The sequence below is a fragment of the Bos mutus genome, chromosome 19 (genome assembly GCF_027580195.1).
Source record: "Bos mutus isolate GX-2022 chromosome 19, NWIPB_WYAK_1.1, whole genome shotgun sequence".
Classification (NCBI taxonomy): domain Eukaryota; kingdom Metazoa; phylum Chordata; class Mammalia; order Artiodactyla; family Bovidae; genus Bos; species Bos mutus.
In genome coordinates, this window is record NC_091635.1 from 21,793,932 (window position 1) to 21,819,860 (window position 25,929).

Genomic DNA, 25,929 nt, shown 5'->3' on the forward strand with positions numbered 1-25,929 from the left:
CACCCTTGGGTCAGCTGACAGGTGCCGGGCTTCTCCCACACCCACATGCACAGTTTAAGGTTCCGTCTATGCAGGCAAATAGCAGGCTCTCCCTGAAGCACTCACTGCCCTGTGCAGGAAGACTCATACGGAAATCTGCGTCCCGGGGACCAGGGACAGAGGAAGGAGCCCCCCCGGGAGTGGTGCCTGTGTCCTCTCTTGGTTCTTTGAATAATTCAGGGTTACCTGCAGAGCCTTCCCACCCCACCTGGCAGGTATGCACGTGCTCCTTTCTATCTGAGCCTCTGCACCCACTCACTCCTGCATGTTCTCCTCTAACTTCTTTGCTCTCTGAGGCACTGGCAGCACAGAGCATCCATCCTGCCCCAGATTCAGGCCCCATGGAAGCAGCAAGCCCTTCCCTTCAGGACCAGGTAACCCCATACCTACTGGTGGATTTCCCCAACTACAAACGGACTTCTGGACCTGGTCACTCTTGAAACCCCTCTGCTGTAACTCCCAGGAGTCTGCTCTGTTCTTCATTCCAAACAGCCCCATAAGTAACCACTGGTGGCCTCCACCCCCTAGCTGTTCCACACTGAGAAATGTCACCCAGGCCAGCAGGTAGAGTGGTAAATGACAACAAAAAGCTACCAGAGGCAGAATGCTGTACTTTCCAGTAGACACCAGGCTCAGACATCTTAACAAGCCTGTGTCCCAGGCTACTTCCTCCACTCCGTGAGAAGGGCCTACAGTCTGGCCACCAGTCTCCAGGGAACACCGGTACCAAAGAATGCTTCACTCTAATGGGTGCAGCCTTCTGCGTCCCAGGGAGTCATACTTAAGGAAGGAAGGTGCGTGACACTTCTGAGTGCCACCGCTGACCCCTGATCTTTGGACAACAGAGCTCGGTTGGGAGGAGTTCCCAGTCCCAGCTGGGTTCATCATGCCCTTTCCTGTCACCCACCGTAATATTTCCAAGTAACCTGAAATTGACCCAAGGATGCTCCAGGGCAAGGCAGCCCGCAGAAAGCCCAGAGGCAGAGCCCTTCACAGATTATATTTCAACCCCAATGCACTTATACTTAAGAGTCATTAAGGAATTAACTGTGACAACATCCCTCCCAGAGAGGTGAAAATGACGTGTAGTACATGATTAAGTAAAGACAGGACAAGGAATTCAGCTGCAGCCCTCAAGTCTAAAAATGAAAGCAGGCAGGGGTGCAATGCCTCAAGCCTGGAGTCACCTTCTTGACATCTGGCTGGGGCCTGGCTCCCGAGCACTCCTGCTGAGCTGTCCTGCAGCAGACCCTCCCCGCCGCCCGGCTGCTCTCCCCTTCACCCAGCCCCTGCAGAGGCCTCAGAGCTCACAGAATTGGGCGGGGGGGGGGGGGCAGTGAGGGGGAGGGAAGGTGGCTGTTCACACTGGTAAAGCACTCAGACTTTGGCAAATGTTTTTTAAGTTCATTATTTTGGAAAAATAATTAACTGGCGGACACGGAAGAGGTGGTACAGGCTTGCTCATGCAGCCTGCGGGCTTGGCCTTGAGGCACCAGGGTGATTTTGTCTGGGGAGGTCTGCCCAGTCCAGCCAGGGCTGCTGGGGTGGTGGGTGGTGAAGGAAGGGTGGGATCATGCACAGCTTCAACGGAAGTAGCACCAGACTGCGTCAGTTTAAAGCTCCCGTTACGTTTCTGTGCAGAATTCCATGGAGAAGACAGAGGTCACCAGCCTGCCTGTGACAGCACCCAGAGAGCCCTGCGGGACGTGGAGCACCCATAGGGCTAGGGCAGCCCCTGCTCTTTCACAGCCCCCATCTTGTTCACAGGCTGACATAAGGATGAAAACACTTCCAAGTTTAAAGTTACTTTTCGAACTGCCATTTTTACCACAGCAACCACAGGACTGAGGAGGGACACCTGAGCAGAGGAGGGAAGGAAAACAGTTAGGGGTCACTGTGGGTCCAACAGCCTCTGAGGTCATGTGGAGGGCAAACCGGCCACTTCCTCAGAGAGGGGACACTGGAGGAAACCCTCCAGGTACAGACTCCACACCAGTGCCCTCTCCCTGCACCCCTCGGGCCCCCGGCCCTGACACAGTACGTCTGCCTCCGTGCCGTGGAAGCTGAACCCAAGTGGAAAAGTACAGAGGTCAAAGCCAGGCCAAATGCATGAAAGGTTTACAAATAAATCTAAAGACGTGAGACTGATTCATAAGGCATCAGACGGGGGTCACAGAAAGCTTCTCTGCCTCTTGGAGGCACAGGGTGAACTCTTTACTGCAATTTCCACACACCTCTGAAGGTACATTCACACACCCGACTGCAAGCCTGAAGTGAGTCTAGTTCAAGGAGCTGGAAGGCTCACGGAAAACCAACAGAGCTCCCATCTGTGGCCACAGACAAACCCAAGGGTGGGCCAGAGGCCAAGAGCCCAGCCAGCCTGCACCCAGCTCCCCTCCCCACACCACACGCAGTGGCCAGGTGCGGCCGAGCGGCCCACCACTAGACACAGCAGCAGCAGTGGCGGGCAGGGGGGTGGGGCCGCCGGGGAAAGGACCCGTCCTTCTCCCAGAAGGCATCTCACCAGCTCGCAAACTCCCAGTTCTGACACCCGCAAGTTGAGTGATGCCACCATCTCTTGGGACTTCGGTTTCTTCTTTGAAAGGAAGGGCAGTACCTGTCAAGCAGTAACTGGAGCGAACATCACAATAGAGGAGGTGCCTGAAGAGCAGCCAGACAGAGCACCAGGCTGAGCACATGGCACCCCGGCAACCCCTGTGACCAGGAGGGTGGTGGCCAAGGCCCCCACTCCTTCCAGAAAGCTTCTCTGACTCCACAATCCACCCACTGCCCTGAAGAAGGTGTGCACTGTGGTTCAGCTTTGTATTCACATGGGTCCCAACGAATTGTGTGCTTCACCATGAAAGGGGCCTTCCTGTGGCCACATGGCCTCCTACCATGGCTGTGGACATGATGGCCACCATGGCTCCCAGTGAATCAGAATAATCAGTCTGCCTGGGAAAGCTCCAGGAGTGGGGGAGGTGTGGGAGGGAGGGCCAGCACTTAGAGCAGGGCTGCTCTGGTGCCTGTGCCTCTTCATGTCGCAGGGGTGGCTACTGAAACTGTGGTCCCTGGGCCCTGCAATCTGGAGGCTCTGATGCAGGGGTGTGATGGAGACTGGGCTGCAGGGGAGCGTCCCCACAGGCAGCGGGCCAAGCTGAGTCCCTCCCCATTCTGCCCTGGGGCCCAAACGCATGGAAAACCCAGTAGGCAAAGGTCCCGGGATCAAGCATCCTCCAGGACTGTCCTAAGGAAGAAAACTGTAAAGGAGGCAGAACCACAGCCCAGCAGCTCTCAGTTCCTCTGAGGAGTGCTCAGACCAAGCCACCGCCTCGCCCGTGAGCACAGACCCTGAGGTGACTCTTCTGGCTGGAGCGCCTTGCCCAGGGGACTGATGAGCCCACAGCTGCCCTCCAGCAAGACACATGAGGGCTGCCAGAGCTCTCCCCACTACACGACTGGGGTGTGACACACACTGAGGAGCCAGCAGCACGGCCCCCGTGAAGGCAGCTCAGCATAGCTGTGGTCTGGGCTGCCTTTCCAGGAATCTCAGGGCACACAGTGGGAGGACTCCACACACCTGCCGGGGAAGCGTGGGCACAGCCTCTCCACAGGTATCACAGAGGAGAGACCCATGGCCAGTTCGCTTCAGAGCAGAGTTAACTGCATCAGACCTTCCAGATAAGAAGATTCTATCATGTGCTCCGACATGAATGAACCTTGAGGACATATGCTAAGTGAAACAAGCCAGACACACAAGGACAAGTACCATGACCCCACTTACAGGAGGTCCCTGGAGTCCTCAAATCCAAAGGCACAGGAAGTAGAAGGGTGTGTGGTAAGGGTTTAATGGGGACAGAGCTTTGGCCCAGGAAGATGGGAAGAGCTCCAGAGAGGGGTGGAGGGGTGGTGGTGGTGGGTACACACCAGTGTGAGTGTGCTTAATGCTGCCCAACTGTAGTTGTTAAACTGGTATGTTTTGTTGCATATATTTTACCATAGTTTAAAAGCAAACAACAACAACAAATGTTTTTGCCTGGCTTCCAGGAGGAAAAGGAAGAGAAAATGAAATCAAGAGACAGGCTCCCAGAGCCCATTGGCCACAGGCTCCCCTCGCCCCGAGTCTCACTGCCCAGCAACCTCACCTGAGACTGGGGGCTGCTTCCCCTCTGGATGGGGAGCTCCCCCAGGAAAGCCTTCTAGTGACCCCAGCACCACTGCTCAAGGGCAGAGACGCAGAAACAGCAGAGCATAGGGGCAGAAACAAAGGCAGAGGAGAGGGGGAGCCGGCTGGGCTTCCAGACTCTTCCCTCTGTCCTCTCCGTAAGAACCAGAGGCCCAGCCCAACTGCTGAGGCTCCCACTTGTCCGTGAGACTGCCCTGAGCCCACCTCACCTCTGCTTGCGTTTGGGAAATTTTTTTTCCTTTTTTGGGCAATTTGCCTCTCCTCCACACCCACCAGTTACAGGGTATGTGGGTGTATCAAGAAAGAAATTTCCCAAAAAAGGAAAAGTGATCCCGAAGGTTAGTCCCATCTCAGAGCTGCCTGGAAGAGAAAGGCAACAGTCACCTCTGGAGTCAAACTAGCCTGAGGCCCCAGACCCAGCAGGAGACCCCACACAGAAAGGTGTCTCCAAGCAGCCCTCCAGGGACCAAAGTCCCCTCTCACTCGGAGTCCCCACCTGTGCTCTGAGCCCTCTGGAGTGTGTTCTCTCTCTCTGCCGAGGAGCCACTAAGAGCTTCAAGGCAGTACACACCTAATCCTTCCCCCAGGAGTACCCAGATCCCACCTCCTCCCCGTGCTTAACAGAAGTCCTGTAGCAAAGCACTTAAAAAGTTGATGATTTCAACTCAACAATTTTGACAGGACCTGTGCTTCCCAGACCCCAGGTCAGACAGTGCAGAGAGGGGGACCAAGAACTATCGGGGGCCTAGGGACACAGGGAAAAAAGCCAGTTTGTTAGACCACACTTAAGCAAATGAAAACAAACAGTAATACTGTAAATGTAGAAGCCCAAATAACAATTTGAAACAAACTGTGACTAAGTGTTAAGGGCCTAGCCATAAAATGCTACAATTTATTACATGCAGTAGATTAGTTGGAAAGGGATGGGGCAAAACTAAACTCTGAAACGGTGGCACATTAGTAGTGGCTGGGGGTGGCTCAGAGCTGCTGCTCTCGCCAGGGCCCTGCTCCTCTCATCTTGGAGGCCTAGCTAGTGCTTGGATGTGGAGCTGCTGCTCTTGGAGACCAACAACCAGATGGCTGTTACACGGGCTGGGGTGGGGATGAGGTCTGACTGCCCTGAGCAGCCATGAGAAGAGGTGCCCGTTTGCTCCCTGGCTGTGAGCCACACGAGCAGCTCTGCTGGCCCTGCAGCTGCCTGATGTGCAGGACACCCCACAGAAACCGCCCCCCACCCCCCCACAGCAAGAACAAGCCCAGGACTACTCCACTGGCACACAGCATCCCAGCCAGCAGGCTACCCCGCCCCACCACCTCCCCCACTCCCAGGAAATCTCATGGGAAGTCCTTCTGAACCTTGTAAGAACAGAGATGACAGCAAGTCAAACATGCTTGAATCTCTTAAAAAGACATAAGCCAGCCACTGACCAGGCCACACAGGGTCTCTGGGCTGGCACTGGTTGTAGGGCCGTCCTGGGCACTGCACACTGTCTGGCGGCACATGGCCTCCATGAGGTCTAGCAGCGCCTGTGCGACCTGGCGCCGCTGAGCCTCAGGACGGCAGCTCTGCCGTGCGGCCCTGGAGGCCTCGCACAGCAACTTCGGCGCCGTGGCCACCCACTCCAGGTGGAGGCAGGAGTCAGCTGTGAAGAAAGGGCCTGACACAGACCACAGGGTTGGAGAGACCGTTCCAGCCCTGCAAGCCCCACAATGCCAGCCTCCGGAGGCTTTCTCAGAACATCCACCATGGGGGCTTTCCTAAGGCAACAAGGAAACATGTCACTTTACAGGTGCTTCAACACAACGGCTACCGCTCCCTGGCACACGGAGAAATGACGCTCCTTTACCCCTGGAGGGGCCGTACGCCTGCACTGAGAGCAGCACCAGCCAATCCCTTCACCCACGAGCAGGGCCAACTCCTCCACTTGGCACCCACCACCTTCCCCACAGCCCTGCTTTTCCAGGGTTTCCTTCTTCTTGAGTGCAGCACGCCCCACCTCTGCCCAAGCATCTCAGGACGGGCAGGCGGCAGCGAGTGTAGAGGGCACGTGGGGCCATGCAGGACCAGCTCTCAGACCAGTGTGCGCTGCGTGTCTACCCAGCGGCCGCCCTCATGCTGTGCAGCTGAGCTGAAGAGACCACAGCCTGTACCAAACCCCAGCTAGACCTAAAGAAAGATTTCCTGATCAAAATCATCAGTCTCCAAGCCAAGTCCAGGAACTGTTTTTCAGGATGGTTCATGGTGCAGTCCTGCCTGGAAGTCATCCAGCGAACTCCGAGGCCCCTTCCCCATGGTCAGTCTTCGCAGGACTTCAGAGCAGTTAGCCAGGCACAAGGAGGACAAAGTAAACCCCCATGCATCGGGCCCAGCTCCCATCTCAGGGTGCCTGCGGGGGTGATGGCCAGGTTGGGAGAACACACGAGGCAGTGCGGTCACCAAAGGACGTGTTTGTCCAGGTGAATCTACTCGCCTGCTCCTGCCACCAGCAAATTCTACTCTACCCCAACCCCCACAGTGCCACCACCCCAGTACCTCCTGCTGCTCTGGACACAGATGGGGCCACAGCAAAGCCCCTGCAGCCCATCCTTGTTGACAAACATCTTCATCAGAAAGAAAGAAGAAAAAGAAAATTCTCTTTTAGAAGGAAACGAGGCACTAGTCGACACAGAACAAAGTGCCATACCTATCAACTGCATCCTTAGATATCAGACCCGTTAACGTGTCCTGTAAACAAAATGGTGACCACGTGGCATCACAATGATGAGGACCCCCCAAGTGGAAACAGCATTGATGACCTGCTAATGCACCCGTGGTGACAACCACCAAAAATCCACGTGTCCACCGGACTGCGGCGTCCTCTGCTCACACCCCTGCAGCAAGCAGATGCACTCTGAAAGGGTGGGGTCCACCGTGCTACATGTGTGAATGGACGTTCCCGAACCGTCCCAATTAAAAACGCTGAGCGCACACACACTCACACGTTCCAATGGACAGGAAAAGGTACTCAGTTTTGGAATTCAGTCATACTTCAGATTAGTCAGGACAGACCATCTCCTTTAGAGAAAAGGCCAGGAGACAAAATGAGTGGAAAAGAAAAGCCAGAATATTGCACCAGGTTGGTAAATATCCCTCCAGCCCAGGAAGCAAACTAGGCAGATGGCAGGACACGACGGGGCCTGTACACCCAACTTAGCGACAGGAACACCAACCCCGTAGCCAGGAGGCCTCTGAACAATGAATCGGATAAGCGATACCAATTACAGCCACAGACCTGAGAGGAGCCCTGGGCCAGGGTAGGGGGGTCTGCAGAGCCCGGCGGGCACAGGCCCACGCAGGGCCACCCCACCCACCTGCCCTGCAGCCCCTCCACTTCTTACTGAGGGGCTCCTTCTCCCTAAACAGAAAGGACCTCCTCCCTCACCACTGACTCTCACCCATGGCCATAGAAGGTACCTCAAAGCAAAGGTCAGGGCTGTTAAGGGCCACTGCAACTAGCTGCCACACGTGCTTCAAAACTCCAGGCTTCGGAGCAGAAGCCGCAGTGAGAGCACAGAGCTGAAGAGGCCTGGCAAAGGCTGGGGCAGAGTGGGATGGGAGAGCTCACTTACCATCTCGTCCAGGGCGTAGCGCAAGAGGCCGTGCTCGTAGAGGATGAAGAACCGGCGCTGCCATTTCTGCAACAGAACACAGAGGAGTTGGGAGGGTTCTGGCTGCCTCCTCACGCGGAGCCCCTGCACCTGAGGCTGTCACCTCAGTGACAGGCCTGCCGCTGAGGCCTGCGGGCAGCACAGCTTCCACTTCCGGGGCCCCGGGGTGGAAGAGCAGGGCCTCGTCAGTCAGGACTGGGCCAGCAAGAGGCCCAAACCCAGCATGTCTCCAGTTACTGAGGCTGAAAAAGCTGCCTGGTCTGTTTCAATCTGCGAGCTCTCCTGAGCAGGAGCCATGCCCGGATCAACTTTCTCTATTCCTCATGTACCAAGCACAGAGCTTATTACAATACGTGTGCGTTCATAATTTGTTGAATTACCTGACCTGATTATGGGATAACCTGTGAATTGCTAGGCACTGATTCCCCACTTCTGGGAACATCTGGAAAAGTGATATAAAAGGGTTGTTCCAGTGAGCCACAGGGAGTGTAAGAAAGGGGAAAGTGAGCCAGGCTCCAAGATTCACTGAGGAGGAGAGAAGTAACAAAAATCAAAACTGAGGAGGGGCAACCAGTGGGAATGGTTCTGATATCCAGGGAGGGACTGACCAGAAAAAGGGGCCTCTCCCTGCCCTCTACCCAAAGGCCAGGCCACCGGGGCTGATGGAAGCCTAATGGCACTGACATGGGGATAGAAAGGCCCTCCCTTTGAATGTGTGGGGGCAGGGGGCGTGTCTAGAACATGAGACTGTTGGGCCCCAGATCTCAGAGCTCGTCACGAAGACCCATAATCTATCTTCAACAAGTCCAGCAAAATTCATATTTCTACTGGCAATAAGGCCACAAGAATGAACTAAAAAAAAAAAAGAATGAACTAAAATATCATGGCTCTTTAGTTTGCACCAGAATTATATCATTTATAATAATGATTTTCCCATCAGAAGCTGGAAATGGCAATTCTATTGCCATTTAGTGACCTAAATACAAAATAGGAGAAAGAGCTGCCCCCCAGTTACTGCAGCCACTGAACACAGTAGCCCCCGTGGTCTTCACACCCAGGTGGCAGGCACAGGGCACTCATGTGGCCTTGCAAGAGGGCCTGCAGAAGGCTGGGCCACCTGGGCCCTTCCCGAGAAATATTCCCAAGGCTCCTGTGCTGCTGCTGCTGCTAAGTCGCTTCAGTCGTGTCAGACTCTGTGCGACCCGATAGACGGCAGCCCACCAGGCTCCCCCGTCCCTGGGATTCTCCAGGCAAGAATACTGGAGTGGGTTGCCATTTCCTTCTCCAATGCGTGAAAGTGAAAAGTGAAAGTGAAGTTGCTCAGTCGTGTCCGACTCTTAGCGACCCCATGGACTGCAGCCTACCAGGCTCCTCCATCCATGGATTTTCCAGGCAAGAGTGCTGGAGTGGGGTGCCACTGCCTTCTCCGAAGGCTCCTGTGAGTTGTTTTTAAAATTAAAACCCATTCCAGAGGAAGCCTGAAGACCCCAGATACAAGGCATGTTCTACGGGTACCACGGCCCCATCCCAGAGTGTGACACTCAGGCTGGGGCAGCAGAGACCCAGAGCGGGGAAGAAGCCCTCCGGAATCAGGGGATGGCAGGGGTGGGCAGCAGTTCCCGGAGGAGGATACGTGGAAGAGGAAAGCCAACTCTAACTGGAGCCAAATCCAAGGGGACCTCTGACAGAGGAATAAGCACTGACTGGGCTGCTGCTGGTCTGACATCTCCCTGCTCCTCTCTCACCTGCTTGAGCAGCAGCCTGTGTTCAGCAGAACCCGGCCCCCAGGGGCTGGGTGCCCAGCAGAGATGGGACAGAAGCCAAGTGGGCCCTGGAGGCCACCTCCCTTCACTTGTGTTCATCTGCTGAGCCCCCAGCTGGGGAGGAAAGGAGGAGAAGAGATGGGCTGCAGGAGCAGGACCCCAGCACTGAAGCAACAGGGAACCTAAAGAGCACAATGCAAACATGTGCTGAACTGCCCTCTGACCTTTTCCATTTAACTGTTTCTAGAGCTGACTCACAGAACAGGTAGCATTCTTTTGAATGAAAGGCGAGGTACAACTATGTGTAACTGAGGCTGTTCCTGTGGGCTCTGCAAGCTCACTGAGTAAGGGTTTCCTGTGGATCCTACCATCCTAGGACCCACAGCTCACTTCCCTCCTCCCATAGTCCATCTGCCTCGGAACACCCTCTCTGGTGAGTCCTCCCCCAAGAATTCACTCTGAAGTCCTTACCCGAGACCGGTGCACTGGGTTGTCGAAGTCCGTCCCGTCTGGAGCCAGGAGCAGCCAGCCGCCATAAATGGGCTTTGCCTAGAGGAGAGAAGGAGGGCCGGTCATCAGTGACCTTGGACAGGTTCGACGGGCAAGCTGATGCCAAGCTGACAAGTGTCCCCTGGAAGAGAATCCACCTCTGCTCCAGGCCCTCCACACATGCACCCACTCCCAGCAGGACACGCACTGGGGAGCAAGAGGCTCCAGCAGGCCGGGAGCGCCCGCTATGGAGACAGGAGCATGAAACCCAGCAGGAGTCCAGACAAATGGAGAACACAAGGCTCCTAGGAGTAGACACTGCCCCGCAAGTTCCTGATCAAGCCACCAGGGTCACATTCTTCATCACCACGTGAGCTCCCGGCACCAGGGAGAGCCTGTGACCAGCACGGCCAAAGGCCCTCGTCCTGAGGGCACAAAGCCTGGGAGCAGAGACACTGCTTCAGCCATCGCCACGAGCATGGCCAGAGAATTGCCAACTCGCCAGCTGCATGACCTTGCTGAAAACCTTTCCAGTTTCATCTTCACATGCGAAAGTAAGTATGACAACAGGTGCATCTGCACCTCATGAATCTCACGTGAGGACTGGTGAAACACAGCCCAGCACAGGAAGAAAACGGCAAGGCCGCTGGGAACAGTCTGGTAGTTCCTCACTCACTTTAAGGTTACACTTAAAATCCCTATGGCCCAGAATCCCACTCCTAGGTGTACACAAACCCAAGAAAACTGGGAGCAAGTGCTCAAATAAAAACCTGGATGTGAATGTTCACAGCAGCACCATTCACAATTGCCAAAGAGCAGAGACAACCCCAGTGTCCATCAGCAGATGGAAAATGCGGCCCATCCATTCACTGAAACGGCATCCAGCGATACAAAGGCATGAAGTGCTGACACGCTCGCTGCGACACAGCTGAACCTTAAAGACCTTATGCTAAGTCAAGAAGACAGACACAAATGACCGCAAATTACATGATTCCACTTACATGAAAGGACCAGAATAAGGAAATCACAGAAAGAGGAGGCAGGTGAGTGGCTACCAGGATGTCGAGGGAGCAGGAAATGGGGAGAGGCTGATAACAGGTGTGGGGTTTCTTTGGGGGTGATGAAAATGCTCTGGAATTAGACAGTGGAGTTATTTGCATGAACTGGTGATTATGCTAAAAATTACTAAATTGTATGCTTTAAAAGGGCTTCCCTGATGGCCCTATCAATGAATTGACAGAGAATTCTCCTGTCGAGAATTCTTGACAGGAGAACTCTGTCAATGCAGGAGATCCAGGTTTGATTCCTGGTCTGGGAAGGTCCTTTAGAGAAGGAAACGGCAACCCACTCCCTATTCTTGCCTGGAGAACCCCATGGACAGAGGAGCCTGGCAGCTGCAGTCCGGGGGGTCACGAAAGAGTTGGATACGACTTAGGGACTGAACAACAAATGCTTTAAAAGACTGAATTTAATTTTATGGTATGTCAATTATCTGAAAAATTGTATAAGAGAGGGGAAAAAACAACCTGAGTACAGAGTCTGGCCTAAAAAGCCTTAATAAATGATGGCTAGTTTTGTATTTCTTACATCCAAAGAGTGCCCCCTCCCCCGAGACCCCGGCAGTAGGCGTTCAACAGGGGTTAAAGGATGAAGACACCAGACTCCACCTCCCTGTGTGGCCACACCAGACCTGAGAACCGGCAGCTGAGGCACAAACAGCAAAACAAATCAAAACCCAAACCTTCCGCCTGCTTTACTTTAGCATGCGCTTTACTCAACATTTCCATATTGGGAGGCCTTGTCACATCAACTCATTTTGAAAAGCTGTAGAATCTGTGACTCGCAGAGGGGAGGTCAATTGCCAGAGGTCACAGAGCGTGGGGGTGAGCATGTCTAGGCTCCTGCAGGGCCCTGAAACCCAGGGAAAGCACTGGCTTCTCCCTGTGAACAGAAAGAGGGGTTTCGGGCATGGGGTATGGAGTAGGCTGAAGGAAGGAAGCAAGACGGGCTTTGATGAAACATGGAAGTGGGTGCTGGCAGGGAACCAGGAGTTAGAGGGACATGGCCCAGAAGGACTGTGGAGTATGTGGGATGAAATACTGCCTGGGAAAGCAGAAGCAAAGAGAACAGAGGTCTGTTTTCTCAGCAAGCACCAGAGGCACCCAGCCGTCCCCTAGGCAGACAAGCACACTCGGCCTCTCTGCCCCACTGGGAGATGCACACACAGGACAGACGGGTTGGCGCTGGGGGCTGACCCCTTGTACCCCAGCCAGGTGACTCCCCACCATGGCCATGGGTGCAGGTCTCTGGCCTGTGACATCAGGAGGTTAGAGCCCAAGGCCATGTCTCCTCAGTTTCTGTCTGGCTTCCATCACATACCACCCTCCCCTTTTCTGGCTCCAGGGCTTTGGGGTGACCACATTGTCAGCTACACCTACCTGTCCTCTCCTCAAAGGGGCAGTGAGAGACATGGGCTTGGCCAGGGCCCTCAGAACCTGGCCTGCAAGCAGCATCATTATTCACTCAACGAACATCTCCTCGGCGAGCCTACCAGCACCACCTCATCTGGTGTGACTTCCTTATACGAATCAACCCAAAGCAGACCCCACCCGGGTGAGTAGGGCGTCCTGAAAGGTGGGAAGGCTGGGCCAGAGGAGGGCATGAGGCAAGAGACAAGGGCTCCAGCAGCCCAGTAAGTGGGCAGTGTTATGCAGGAGCGTTTACCAAGGCAAACCCTACTGACAAAGGGCAGCCGGGGCTGCCCAGGACAGAGGGGACAGACGGGCTGTCGGGGGTGACGGCTACAGCTAACAGGGTTCCTTTTGGGAGGATGACAGCATTCTCAAACTGACTGTGATAATAGCTGCACATCTCTGGGAATACATTAAATCACTGAACTGCACAGTTTAAATAAGTCAACTATATATGGTATGTGAGTTTCATCTCAATAAAGCTATTAAAAAAAAAATCATTTACCAAGGCCTACGTCAGGCAGTGGGGAAGCAGAAATAAATAAGAAACTGCTCCCCCTCCATGGGTTCACAGTCCACAGCAAGCGAACCGGGAACAAATGGCCTGTGAGGAGGCAGCGGTTGGGGAGGGGAGCACTGGCGATCACGGGCACGGCTGGAGCGAAGGCAGAGGCAGGAGCCCGTCCACCAGCAGGGCTGCTTCAGCTGCCACCCGCCCTCAACTCGTCAGCGCCTCTCAGGGAGGCCTCCAGACCCGGAACCCCTTCCACAAGCCTGGAGAGCCGCGCCCGGGGACGCGCTCTGAGCCTCCTGCTCCTCAGGGAACCTCAAGCTAGACATGCCCACCTGCCCTCGGTCCACAAGAAGGGTGCCCCAGCCTGCAGCTGCCGCCCTCAATGTTTCTCAGAGGGTCTAAAAATGGCAACAGCTGGCCTGGCCGTGCCGGCGAGTCCAGAAGCGCCCCGCACAGCCTCTGTCCCCACAGGAGAGGTTTACAAGCCACAAGCCAGAGCTTTGTAGGGCAGTATCCCTCCTGTTCTTGCCTACCTCCCCTGGGAGCCCCCAGTGACCTGACATACAGACTCTGGTGACCCCAAAGGCAGCTGGCACAGGAAGTGGGCTCTAGAAACTCCTAGTGGCCTGTAGTTTTGTTGCTGTTTTCTGCCTGGGTGACTGGGGTTTACTTTAAGGGGCAGGAGGACAGGAGAAGCAGGTAACTTCTTGATACTGAGGGCCCCAAGGATGGGACTTTGGGAGTTCTGTTTCAAGCAGGCCACAGGGAGGAAGCCCACTGGTCCAGTCCCTGTGCAAAAGTCACCATTTGGGACCACCCGCTGGGCCTCTCTCCCTTCCATTAAACTCAGCCCCGCCTCACACACCAATAAACCAGAGGCTGCACTTCCGCTGACCTCTGGGAAGAGGCTGCTTGCTGGTGGCTGTGGCATCCTCCTCAGCCCAAAGCCCTTTCGAAAATGCTCACTTGACATTTCTGCTTCAAGATGGGGTGAATGTAACGTCCCTATGCCTCCCACTAAGCACAAATAAAAGCCTGGATACTGTATGTTAGACAAACCTAAGGAGACTTGAAAAGCGGGAGAGAAGGCTGCAGAGGGGCTGGGCGCTCAGGAGCCGAGGCACCGCCGGGAGTGTGCAGCCTGGGTTTCTTCCGGCCTCACTGTCCCAGATCAGGGTCTGGAGGAGAGGCCACACGGAAGCCCCAACAGGCACAGACAGAAAAAGCCTCAGGAAAGGCTCTCCCTAGTCGAAGAACCAGGGAAGGGACAACTTGGAAAAACAGAGAACTCTTCCAGAGTAACCAGCCTACCCCAGTCGGACAGAAGAGACACCACCACACTCCTACCCTCCCCCAGCAGAGGCCAGACTTCCAGAGACTTCCTACTCAGTAGGGTGAGGTATTGGGACAACAGGCAGGGGCCTGGGACTGCCCTGCTCCCCCAGCAGTAAAGGTCCCCTCCCTCTCCCTGCTATCCGAGGAGGACACCTGAGGGGCTGCACCCCGCCCCCTGCGGCAGCAACCACGCACCTCCTGCCTCAAGTGTCCACGGAGCCCAGTGAGGAGGCAGGAGGCAGCAGCCCTGCTTCCCCTGCTGGGCAGTGCTAGAAAAACCCGACTGAAAGAGAAAGGTCAAACACAGCCCAAAGTCACCTGGCGTGACACAAAACTGTCCAGGTTGAAAAATCACCATGATACCAAGAACCAGGAAGGTTGATGCCAACACCAGGGCGTCAGGCATGTCAGAATTATCTAATGGAGGTTTAAAGCAACCATGCTACATGGTTCAACAAGAAATTATGAACATGCTTGGAATAAATGAAAACACAGAGAGCCTGAGCAAAGAAATAGAAGCTGTAAGAGCCAGGTGAAAATTCTGAAACTGTAAAATACAATAACTAAATCAAAAGCTCAATGGATGGGATCAAAAAGCAGAAAGATGGGAACAATGGAATGAATCAGTGAGCTGGAAAACAAAAGAACAGAAATTGCACAGACAACACAGAGAAAACAGACTGAAAAATAAGAGAACAGAGTCTTAGAGACCTGTGGGACTGTAACAAAAGACCTAACATCTGTGTCGCCAGAATCCTGGAAGGAGAAAAGGGTTAAAATACTAGGACTTCCCCGGTGGTCCAGTGGCTAAGATTCTGAGCTCCCAATGCAGGGGGCCCAGGTTCGATCCCTGGTCAGGGAACTAGATCCCACTTGCCGCACCAAGAGCTACCATGCTGCAACGAAGATCGAAGATCCCACGTGGTGCAACGAAGACTCAGCACAGCAAAACAAGTATTTTCTAAAAGTACTACTTATAATCATAAAAAAAAAATGAAATACTGGACCTCCCTGCTGGTTCAATAGATAAGAATCCATCTGCCAATGCAGGAAACATGGGTTTGATACCTAGTCTGGGAAGATTCTGGATGCCACAGGGCAACGAAGACCACGTTCCACAACTACTGAGCCCACGTGCTACAACTGCACACCCAGAGCCGGTGCTCTACAACAAGAGAAGCCACAGTAATGGGAAGCCCAAGCACTGCAAGGAAGAGGAGCCCCGCTGACAGCAGCTAGAGAAAGCTGGGGCACAGCAACCAAGACCCAGAGCAGCCATAGATAAGCAAACAAACACCCAACTACAACATAACCCAGGAACTGCATTCCTGGACACATTCCAGAGAAACAAAAGCTTACACTTCACAAAAACTGTATGTCAGTGGTTACTGTCTCTTTTATTTGTAAAGGCCAACAAAAACCTGGAAGCAATGTAGATGTCCTTCAGCGAATGGGTGGTTAATCCATGCACACTGCGGAATACTACTCAGCAGTTAAAAGGAAACAATTGGTGATATACTCAACTTGGATGAGTCTCCAGAGAATTAGGGTGAGTGGAAAAGTTAACCCTGAGGTTACGTGATGTACGATCCCACTGACACAACATGTCTGAAATACGGAATTTCTAGACATGGAGACAGACTTGCAGCTGCTAGGAGTTAAGGAGGCAGCAGAGGTAAGAGGACAGGAGGACTGTGAAATGCCCTGTAGTTTTATTAACATAAGATGCAGCCACTGAGGGAAACTGGGTAAAGAATACAGAGGATCTCTCTGGATTGTATCTTACATCTGCATGCAAAACTACAATGGTCTCAAAATAAAAATTTTAATTAAAAATAAAAACCAAAAACCTATTACTTTCGGATACTTGCTCCACACACACAGGCATATGCCCCCCAGAAGAGGATCCACTGCAACCCAAGAGCAAAGAGGTTTAGCCACGAAGGCTTCTGCAGTCCACAGGGGCCAGCCCCAGGCCAAGCAGCCTGCCATGGCCTCAGCTTCTCCTGAGGCCACAGGCACACGCAATTTCTGAAGGCTATCGACCGGACCATGCGAGCTTCTTCATCCCCCTCCCCCTGCACCACCCTCCCGGGGCAGGCCTGGGTTCCATCAGGCCAAGTGGGACACATCCAGGCCTCTGGACACAGCTGTCCAATCACAACCAGCCCTACGGCGTCCAGGCATTACGTGCTGGGCTCTCAGCTTCACAGGGCCCATCTGAGGCTCAAAGAAAGGAGACGTTTGTTAGAGACTTCTGACAGGCTACAAAGCTCGCTCTTCTGTCCCCCTCAGCTTCACCTGTCCCAGAGCACAAGGGGCCCTAAGAAAAGCAGACACATCCCACAGTGTGGCACCCACAACCATCCATGCAGAAATGCGGGTACCACCTTCCCACCCCTGTCATCCTAAAGGCCCCCCACACAAGTACCTCTCCTCCATGGGCAGGAGTAACCCCTCGTCTCTACGCAGGTCCCTTCAAGTAGAGTAACCGACCCAGAGCCAGCTGCTCACCGAGAACTTACTGGGGCTCCCCTCCTCCAAGCTGTGCCCATACTCACACCTCCCATGAACAGAAAACTGTCTTCTGGCCTCGGGGCTCTGCATACACAGGCCTCTGCAGAGAGGAAACCCCACCCTGCAGCAAAGCCCTGCTTACCCCCAGGCCCTTCTCCAAGCCCCCCCCCGCCATCTCCAGCCCTTCTGCTTTCACATCCCACCTTTGTTCAGCAAGGTGCCCAGTGCAAAGCAGGGCCACCTGACACGTGAGTCAGTGGACACACTGAGGCAGCACTCAGCTGCTCCCCACTTGTCCTCCAGGTGCTGCTGCAAGGCCTCCGAGCCAGGACAGGGTGAGCCCAGGCCACACCTCTACCTTCCACACACGGAGCCCAGTCACCAGGAGGAACCTGTCCATCCCCGACACCAAGGGACAAGCTGAGAGCTGAGGAGCACGTGGACAGGCTGGCCTCCAAATGTCCTCCCTTTCCTGAATCCAATCCCCACCACCACCACGTGCGCCATGGTGGCCCTGACAGAAAGCAGAGACGACAAAGGAAAGCCGGCACTCTAGGAGCAGCCAGGCGGCCACACGTGGAGAGAACTCGTCTCCCTGCTCCTCCCTGGCAATCCCACAGCCAGACACGGCGCCTAAAGAGACAGCACAGAGCAGCAACTCGGCATGGGTTTGGAGCTCAAACCAAACCGGGGCGGGGCTTAGGGCCAGCAGTGCTCAGGGGAATGAGCCCGAGTGGACCTGGCACGCGAGACGGCCCCAGAACAGCGTGGTAGGGAGGGCTGTAGAGCATCCAAGGCCAGCCCAGAGGGGACCCCAGGATGCCTGAGTCAGGCGGGGCAAAGCATGCGAACCCCACACAGGCACCCTCACACAAGGCTGGACATGTCAGCTCCAAGCACCAGCCTCATGAAAGTTCTTCAAGGATAGCGGTCCCACACAGCCTTGAAGACAGACCCATACTGTGGGGGCCAGCGTCCCAGCTCAGGGGCATTCCTGGGCCAAGCTGGAGGATGAGGAGCTGCACAGAGGCCTGAGGTGAGGATCTAGCGAATGCTCCGAGGATGGGATGTTTGTAGACTGAAGCTAAGTGCTTCTGAGGTTGGCTCCCTGCTCTTCTTTTCCCCAAGTTTTTGTGGAAACGCTTCCATGCGCTCATAGCAAACAGGTTTTTCGATATCTTCTGCATTTCTATTCCAAAAGGAGAAATGATGCCTGGGTAGCAGCTGTCTGGCTATCTTTATGAGCATGTAAATCACAGGAGATTTTGAGGTCGCCTGTCTTTTCTGGGACATGTGGAGGTAAATCAGTAACACAAAATGTGGGCACACGTCCAGGTCAGCCTGAAGCCTCGCCCTCACCTTGTCCCGGCCACCTGAGAAAGAACACTCCATCTAGGCAGACCGCAGCGGGAGGCCTGTCCCACCTGCCTGACCCACACCTGGGTCAGCACACCCCCCCACAAGCCACTAGAGCAAGACCCCAGGCGCGTGGGCTTCTCACTTAGAGCAAACCTACCAGGGCAACCGGTCAGCCATCCCTGCAGATCCCACCTCAGGCTTCTCCTCCCAACACATCGTGGGCCACTGTGCTGGGACTCGTCTCTAAGACACGTCCAAGGGTCTCAAGCCCTCAGCAGAGAACACTGTCCTGCTGCTTTACGGCCATTCAGTTCCAGACCCAAACTACACTCCTCCACGTGGGCACACCTGCCGGCATGAGCTTCCCGGGCATGTCATCTGCCTCTGAAAGCCAGCAGAGGATCATTGGCCACTGCCAAGACGAGCACAATCGCGGGGCAGCCCCTGCACCCGATTCAACACCATCAGGACCTAGGGTGAAAGAAAGTGTGGCTTCTGAGAAAAGGGAGCCACGAGGTGAGTGGCCCTAAGGATGCACGCTGCATCGAGTGGGCGCGTGGGCAGGCTTTCCGAGATGCCCTTCAGTCTGCTCTGCTACCCAGCCGTCCTACTCCCCAGTGCCAACAGTCAACACCCACGACTTGCAAGGCAGGTCACTGCACCAGCCACTTCACTCACGCACTCTGTACCACTCTTCCTCATCTCACATACAAGGAAACCGCAGTGTCTCAACAAGTGTGAGTCAAGGCCACCTCCCGTATCGTGCCTCTAACCTCTGGACGCACAGAGGCGAGGGCGGGACAAGGCGAGGCCGAGGCCACATCAGTGAGCCACTCCCAGGAGTAAAGCTGGCGCCACCCCAGCAGGATGCACGAACCCAGTGGGTATTCTCCTTGGGGGTCTAGTCCTGACCCTGTCACTAGGGCCTCCCCAGACATCCCTCCACCTGAGGCCTGGGATCTGCGTGGAGTCCTGATTCGTGGTCCCTGTAAGGAGCTCACCACAGGATGGACCACAAGCCACCCTCCATGGAGCTGTCCACCTGGCATGGCCAGGCACCAAGGGCTGTGAAGGGGTTTAGGGAGCGGACAGAGGCCATGAGGCTCTTCCTCAGAAGGAGTCTTTCCTATCTGTGCACACAAAGACAGAAGTGCAAGCACGGGCTCCCACCTCCGCCCAGAAAAAGCAGAGCCTCATAAGTAGAGCAACTCCATCCATTTAGCATCCAAATTGGGACACTCTGGGAAATGAGCAGGGAGCCTACTAATTACACCAGGACACATGGCCCTAAAGAAAGAAACTTACAAGAAACGCAGTTTACACATCTCTGCTGCTAAAAGTCAGGTTGCAAAGACAACAGAGCCACAGAGAATACCTACAATGAGACAAAGACACAAATCGTGGAGCTAAGGGTAAGGACCTCGGCAGCAGGGAGCAGCGAGGAAGGATGTGGAAGAGACCTCCATGAGAAGCAAGCACAGGCCAATGGCAGAGATGGAGGTCAGGGAGGCCAGCTGGCATGTGAGGAGCCCCACGCTCCTCCCAGCAGCAGCAGAGCCTCTCACACAGTGCCGCCCCCTCCCTGGGAGCACGTTACAGAGTGGGGTTCCCGGGGGGTGGGGGGCGCATCCCAAACGGCCAGGCGGCTGGAGCCTTTGGGGCCCTCCTCAGAGCTCTACGCCCGAGAATCCTCTGACAGGCCTACCCTGCGGCCAAATCAGAAGTAGCACAGGACAGAGGCAGAGACAACAAATACCTGATGAAACAATCACCCGAACGCCAACTGCTCTCAGCACAGAACACATCCACACTGCTGCCACACACCTGACCACAGCCGAGCCCCAAGCTGTGTGTGCAGATGTGCACACGTGGGTGCGACACAGCAAGGCCAATGCCGTGGCAGTCCAACACGCTCCTGGGGACCTGGGGTAACTAGGATGGAGCAGAGGACGGAGGTGGAATCTGCAGCGTTAGCTACACATGGGGCAGCAAATGCCAAGCCAAAAATGACAAAAATACAGGAAACAAAGATGTCAAATAATGGCTTGGCAAAATGTGGGCTGGGCTTCCCTGGTGGCTCTTTCCTGGCAAAAACCCCGCCTGCCAAGCAGGAGATGTGGGTTTGATCCCTGGGTTGGGAAGATTCCCTGGAGAAGGGAATGGCTTCCCACTCCAGTCTTCTTGCCTGGAAAAATCCCATGGACAGAGGAGCCTGGCAGGCTATATATAGTCCACGGGGTGGCAAAAGAGTCAGACACGACTTATTGACCAAACAACAAGCAGAAACCAAAACTGAGATGGGGATAATAATGGCTTTGGGTTATTTTTGTAACAACATACTTTTTTGAGGCATAATTCACGTACCATACAACTCCTCTGTTGTACAACAGGTGTAAAATTCAATACAAATTCAGGTTTGTATTGCATCCATCACCACCAAGTCTAGAACAGCTCGTCACCCTGGAAAAGCAGCCGTGTGCACTTTAGCTGTCATTCCCACACACCCTCCCCCAGGGTCCCCAGCAGCCACTAACCTGCTTTACGTCTTCACAAAGTTGCCTAATAGGGACGTTTCACACGAACGGAATCGGGTAACACATGGTCTTCTGTGCCTGACTTCACTCACTGAGTGTATGCTTTCTAAGCTCAGCTGTGCTATAATGGGTGCTTGTCTCACTCCTTTTCATGCCCAAATAACATTCCGTTGTGTGGATGGACCACATTTGTTTACTGATGACACTGGGGTTGTTTCCCCTTTTTGGTGACCGTTGTTAAAAATCCTTTAAGAGAGATCAAAGAAGTAAACAACAGCTGTCTAACTGACCCCAAGTCCCTTGGCGACTAGCTCCCAGCAGCTTCCCAACACCTCGCCATTCAGGGGTGCACCAGCATCTCCCTGCATCGCCTGGCCTTCAGCTCCCATGGCCCCCGACCCCAGGACATTGAAGCCCCAGCTTAGCTCCTGCTCAACAGGATCTTCAGGAGGGAACGGAGGTTGGGGCAGGGGGTGGCCTTGGCTGCTCCTGCACACAGGCACAGCCCCTCCAGGTCCTCATCCTGGACTCCTCCGCCCGCCCATGCCATCTCTGCCCCTGCACCCCACTGTCCACAGTGCTGAGGTCTGGCCCGTGCCCGATGAGGTGCTTCCCAGTGTAGCTCACAGCAGATCTCCACGGGACCCAGCAATACCCCCACAAGCCAGTCTCCACCCTGAAGAGCTGAGGAGTCAGACAGATGTGTGTTCACAGCAGCACGATTCACAACAGCCAGAGGCAGAACAGCCCAAGTGTCCATCTACAGACAGACATAAACAAAATGTTCTATGCCATAGAATGCAATATTCATCCAGAAACAAGCAGTACACACTGATTTCGTGTTACCGCGTGAACTCTGAAAACATGCTCGGTGCAAAAAGCCCAACAAAAGGTGACAATTTCTACAATTCCATTTTGATGAAATATCCAGAATAGGTAAATCTGTAGGGACAGAAAGCAGACTGGTGGCTGTTGAGGATGGGGGTGGGAAGTGGGATAAAGCTGCTCAGTAGTAATGGATGTTCTTTTGGTGTGATGAGATGTTTACATTACAGAGTGCTGGTGACTTTAGCATATCGTGATGAGATGTTTACATTACAGAGTACTGGTGAATTTAGCATATTGTGAATGTGCTAAATCCAAGTGAACTGTACCCTTTAAAATTATTAATTTTACATTTCATGAATTTTACCACAAAAAAAAACCAAAAACTCACATACAGAGCTCACTGGATCCCAGGCCCCAAGATGGGAGGGCACGCAGCCACCAGCCTGCTGGCCACCACCCCTCATTCCCCAGCTCAGCTTCCTGCTCACCCCTCTGCCCACACACATGCCCTACAAGTCCAGTCCGTGCCCAGGCCTCCTCCCTGGACTGCAGCAGCTGGAGGAAGAGGGGAAAGGAACACTTTAAAAAACCCCTTCCCTGTTTGGGCTTGACTAGGAGCCCGTGGCCACAGGATTTTTGGAACATGACGCCATTTGTGGCAAAGGGAGGAATGCATGGGACAAATTTTGGAGCCAATGGTTTTGCAGGAAAAAGTCACACCCTGTCCCTCAAAAAGCAGTGCTTCCTATAAAGTGACAGGTAGGACAGGAGAGTCTGATGAAAGGAAGTAAGAGAGAGACAGGAAATGTAACAAGTTCAGCCCAAGCCTCGCCTCCACTCCGCCCTTCCCAGCACACACACACTCCGGCAGGGCAGGTCCCAGACGTGAGGGGCCAGAGGCCACACAGGGCCAGAGACCTAAGGTCCAGAAGGCTGGCCTGAACCCACTCAGGTCCGTTTGGGAACCCTGGGAGGAGGGTCCAGGTCAGACTGTCTGCGCAAGTTCCAGGACCTCGTTCCATCTTAGTTTTCTTATCTGTCTAATTCATAAGGCTGCCGTGAATGTAAATGAGTTAGCAGTGGCTGGGCACACAGCAATTACTGTCAGCTCTGAATCCCACCACTGCCACAGAAAATAATCCCAGAGCACATCAACTACTCCTCCACCTAAGTATAGAAAACCACACCAGAGACGCCTATGTGGCCGGTACGCTGGCTCCATTCCCAGGAAGAAAACCCTAAGCTCACAGGTTTCCAGGAGGGAAGGGAGATGTAGGGATGAGAGTCAACGGGCTGTCTGCCGAGATGGCACCTGCCTGTTGACAAGCTAGACTGCAAACTCTCACAGGGAGCCACGTCTGCTCATTTAGACCCCACAGAAGGGTGCCCTTGGCAGAAGGCTCCACGCCCTGAAAGAGTGTGTGATCCCTAAAGGATGTGGGGCAGTGGGGGAGAAAGCCAGAGGACCCACCTGCCAGCTGAGGCGAGTTATCGAAGCTGGTGACCCAAGGGCCTGGGCCAATCTCCTGCTCACTGCCCAGCGACTCAGTACCAGGCCCGGCTGCTGCTCTCTATGCTCCTCCGGCCCTTTCACCCAGGCCCACTGCACAAGCTTGGATTCCCAGACAACTGTTCCCAGGGGCACCTGAAGGATAAGCAGCTTCTCTTAACCCTCTGCCACCTTGCTCACGGCAACTGAGACAGTTCCACACGAAGTGACTTCTGAAATTGGGGCGTGCCACTGCCATTCGACTAAACAACTGCCCTTCCTGGGACTGACAGTGTGCATTTCTCTGGGCTCGGCAGGTGCTCAGGGGTGCCTACTGTCCCGGCTGCTGGCCTCTGGAGCAGCCCACACCCTCCAGTGGTAGGTCTTAGTCCAACGTACCTGGCCTCTCCAGTTTTGTCATTGTTGTTTTTGCCACACAGAGCAGCATGTGGGATCTTAGGTCCTTGACTAAAGGGACAGAACCTGTGCCTCGTGCAATGGAAGCACAGAGTCTTAGCCACCAACCACCAGGGGAGCCCTGCCTCTTCGCTTCTTATACTCTAAAAATTCTTAATACTGGTTCACTCTTCACACTTAAACATGTTCTGAAAATCAAACCCACACAAGCAAACGGACTATGGTCCTTCCAATCCCTAGGGGCTGATGTAGGGCAGCTGCTAAGTGGTGCCAAGCAGCTCACAAGAGAGGGGCAGCCTGGGCTTCTGTTGTGTGGGCACCAGGTAGACAGACAGAGTTTGAGGGCAGCCATGCCGCAGAATCTCATCACAGAGGCAGGTCCCCTCTCGGGGTCACCATGTGCCCACCACACACTCAGGCGTTTACAGAGCTGAGGCTTGCTCTTTCCTGCAACCCCATCCTCACAGGCACCCAGACGTGGGTCTTGTTGCAGCCCCCATTTTCAGAGGGAGGATGCAGACACTTAGAGTCTGAGTAAGTTGCTAAGTTGCTTAAGCAGCATAAGACCCAAATCCGAGCTGAAAGCCCCCGTCCTCAACCCTCCCATTCCCTTACCCGAGCACGTGTGAACTAAAAGTGGGACTGTGTCAGATTTGTAGGTCAGAGCGGTCCCCAAGCAGAAGACCCGCCAGCTAAGGTAGAGAGGCTCTGAGAGTAGCACCCGGGGGACCTGGACTCTTTCTCTGGTTCTCCTGGGACTCTCAGCAGCTGCTCCCCTGCCTGGCCCCTTGAGCTGCACACCAGGACACTGGGAGGGGAGAGAACATGGAGTCTCCCTGTTCCAACTAGGGCTTTAGGATCTGGAGATCAAGGACACAACTACTTCCTGATTCGGAATCCTCAGGGGAAAACAGTGCTTCCCGTTCAAGGCTCACCAAAGGTGTGGTCACTCCAACAGGCCAGCAGCCTGTCCAGGAGATGTGCAATACCCCAAAGCTGAGATGTTAGGACCTGCGAAATGCTCTGCCCTTCCTATGCCCCCCACCAACTAAGGAATCCAAGTCAGGGCAAGGCCCTGTCTCTGACAGAAAGGTTAACATTTGCTTTCTGACAGAGTGGGCAAACAGAACTCTGAAAACTCCACACTGGCCTTCCTGTGACCTAGGCTGAACCTCTCTGGGTCTCAGTGGCTCCATCTGCTAACGGGGACAATCCTTCACCTGCTTAAGGGTGGGGGGATCAACCAGCCCCTCAGGCCCCTTCTCCTTGGGGTAGGAATTAGAAGTCCATTAAACAGCTTCAACTTAGTTTGCAGACCTCGGCCTCCTACTGAAACCTTAACAGGTTAACAAGTCACAGTGGCCTTCCCAGGAGAAGGGAGGCCGGGCTCCTGGCCGCATATAAGCTGGCATGGGAACCAGGTGGAACACAGCCCATCCCTAGGCAGCTCAGTGACCTCAGGCTGATCTAACCTAACCCTGACCGGTTCTCCATGTCCCTACTCCATAGGCGGCCATGCTGCCCCCAGCCCTGCTCGCCTCCCCAGCTGAAGACAGTGGAAGGAGGTCATGGTACTCACAACACCGGATCCAGGGCAATGCAGGCTCAGGAGGACTGCACAGGCCTGTCCATTCACCCTCAGTGCAAGCTGACCCCAAGCCTGGGGGCAGGACACCATTCAGCACAGCACACACACCAAGCTGAGCGAGGGGAGGAAGGAGCCAGAAGGGTTACAGGTTTCAGGCAAGAATCAGGCTATGGTTTCATGTGAACTGGGATGACCCTGAGGAAACCAGCAAGTGGTTTGGAAGAGTCTAGTCCAGTCTCCAGAGACAAAATGCCAAGCCTCTGGCTCTCCTGCCCCCAAAGGAAGTGAGAACATAAGATCAGTGGAGCTGGGCGTTTGGGGGTCCCAGCCACAGGGCAGCTGTGAAAGAGCCCAGACCGCTTCACAGAGCCCTCACTGCTAAAATCAAAGGGACCACAAAATCTCAGGCAGAGGCTTCAAACCTGCCCCTCGTACTCTCAGAAACAACTGGAGGGCCCATGTGTGAGAAACAAACAAACGGCTGAGAGGCCACGTGCCAACCGCCTGTCGCCCAGAACCATGTCACTTCTCCGGCTTCATACATGCTTCTGTACGAGACTCCTTTGAGTAAAAGGTGCTGCAATTTAAAGTTTGAAAACTGCTGACCTGGTTCAACCATGTTGTCTCAGATGGGAAAGTGATGCTCAGAGAGTAAGTTTTCAAGGATAAAGGAAGCCTGTTTTCTCAGATTAATTGCTTCGAAACCAGCCCCCAGCGCTCCCCCTCCTCCCCGTGTCCTGCCCGCCGCCCAC

General features: G+C 54.4%; 1 protein-coding gene across 11 annotated transcripts in view; it reads right to left on the reverse strand.

The window, feature by feature from the left end:
• MPRIP (myosin phosphatase Rho interacting protein) overlaps positions 1–25,929 on the reverse strand; it is a 92,875-nt gene that overhangs the window by 59,946 nt on the left and 7,000 nt on the right. For all 11 annotated transcript variants that reach the window (XR_011467969.1, XM_070389649.1, XM_070389645.1 and 8 more), the window contains exons 2-3: positions 10,108–10,185; positions 7,835–7,900 (exon numbers count right to left, since the gene is read on the reverse strand). Coding sequence is in view for 10 of the 11 variants with exons in the window: in XM_070389649.1 (XP_070245750.1) it covers positions 7,835–7,900; positions 10,108–10,185 (144 nt within the window). In the remaining variant the exon portion in view is untranslated. The remainder of the gene's footprint in view (positions 1–7,834; positions 7,901–10,107; positions 10,186–25,929) is intronic.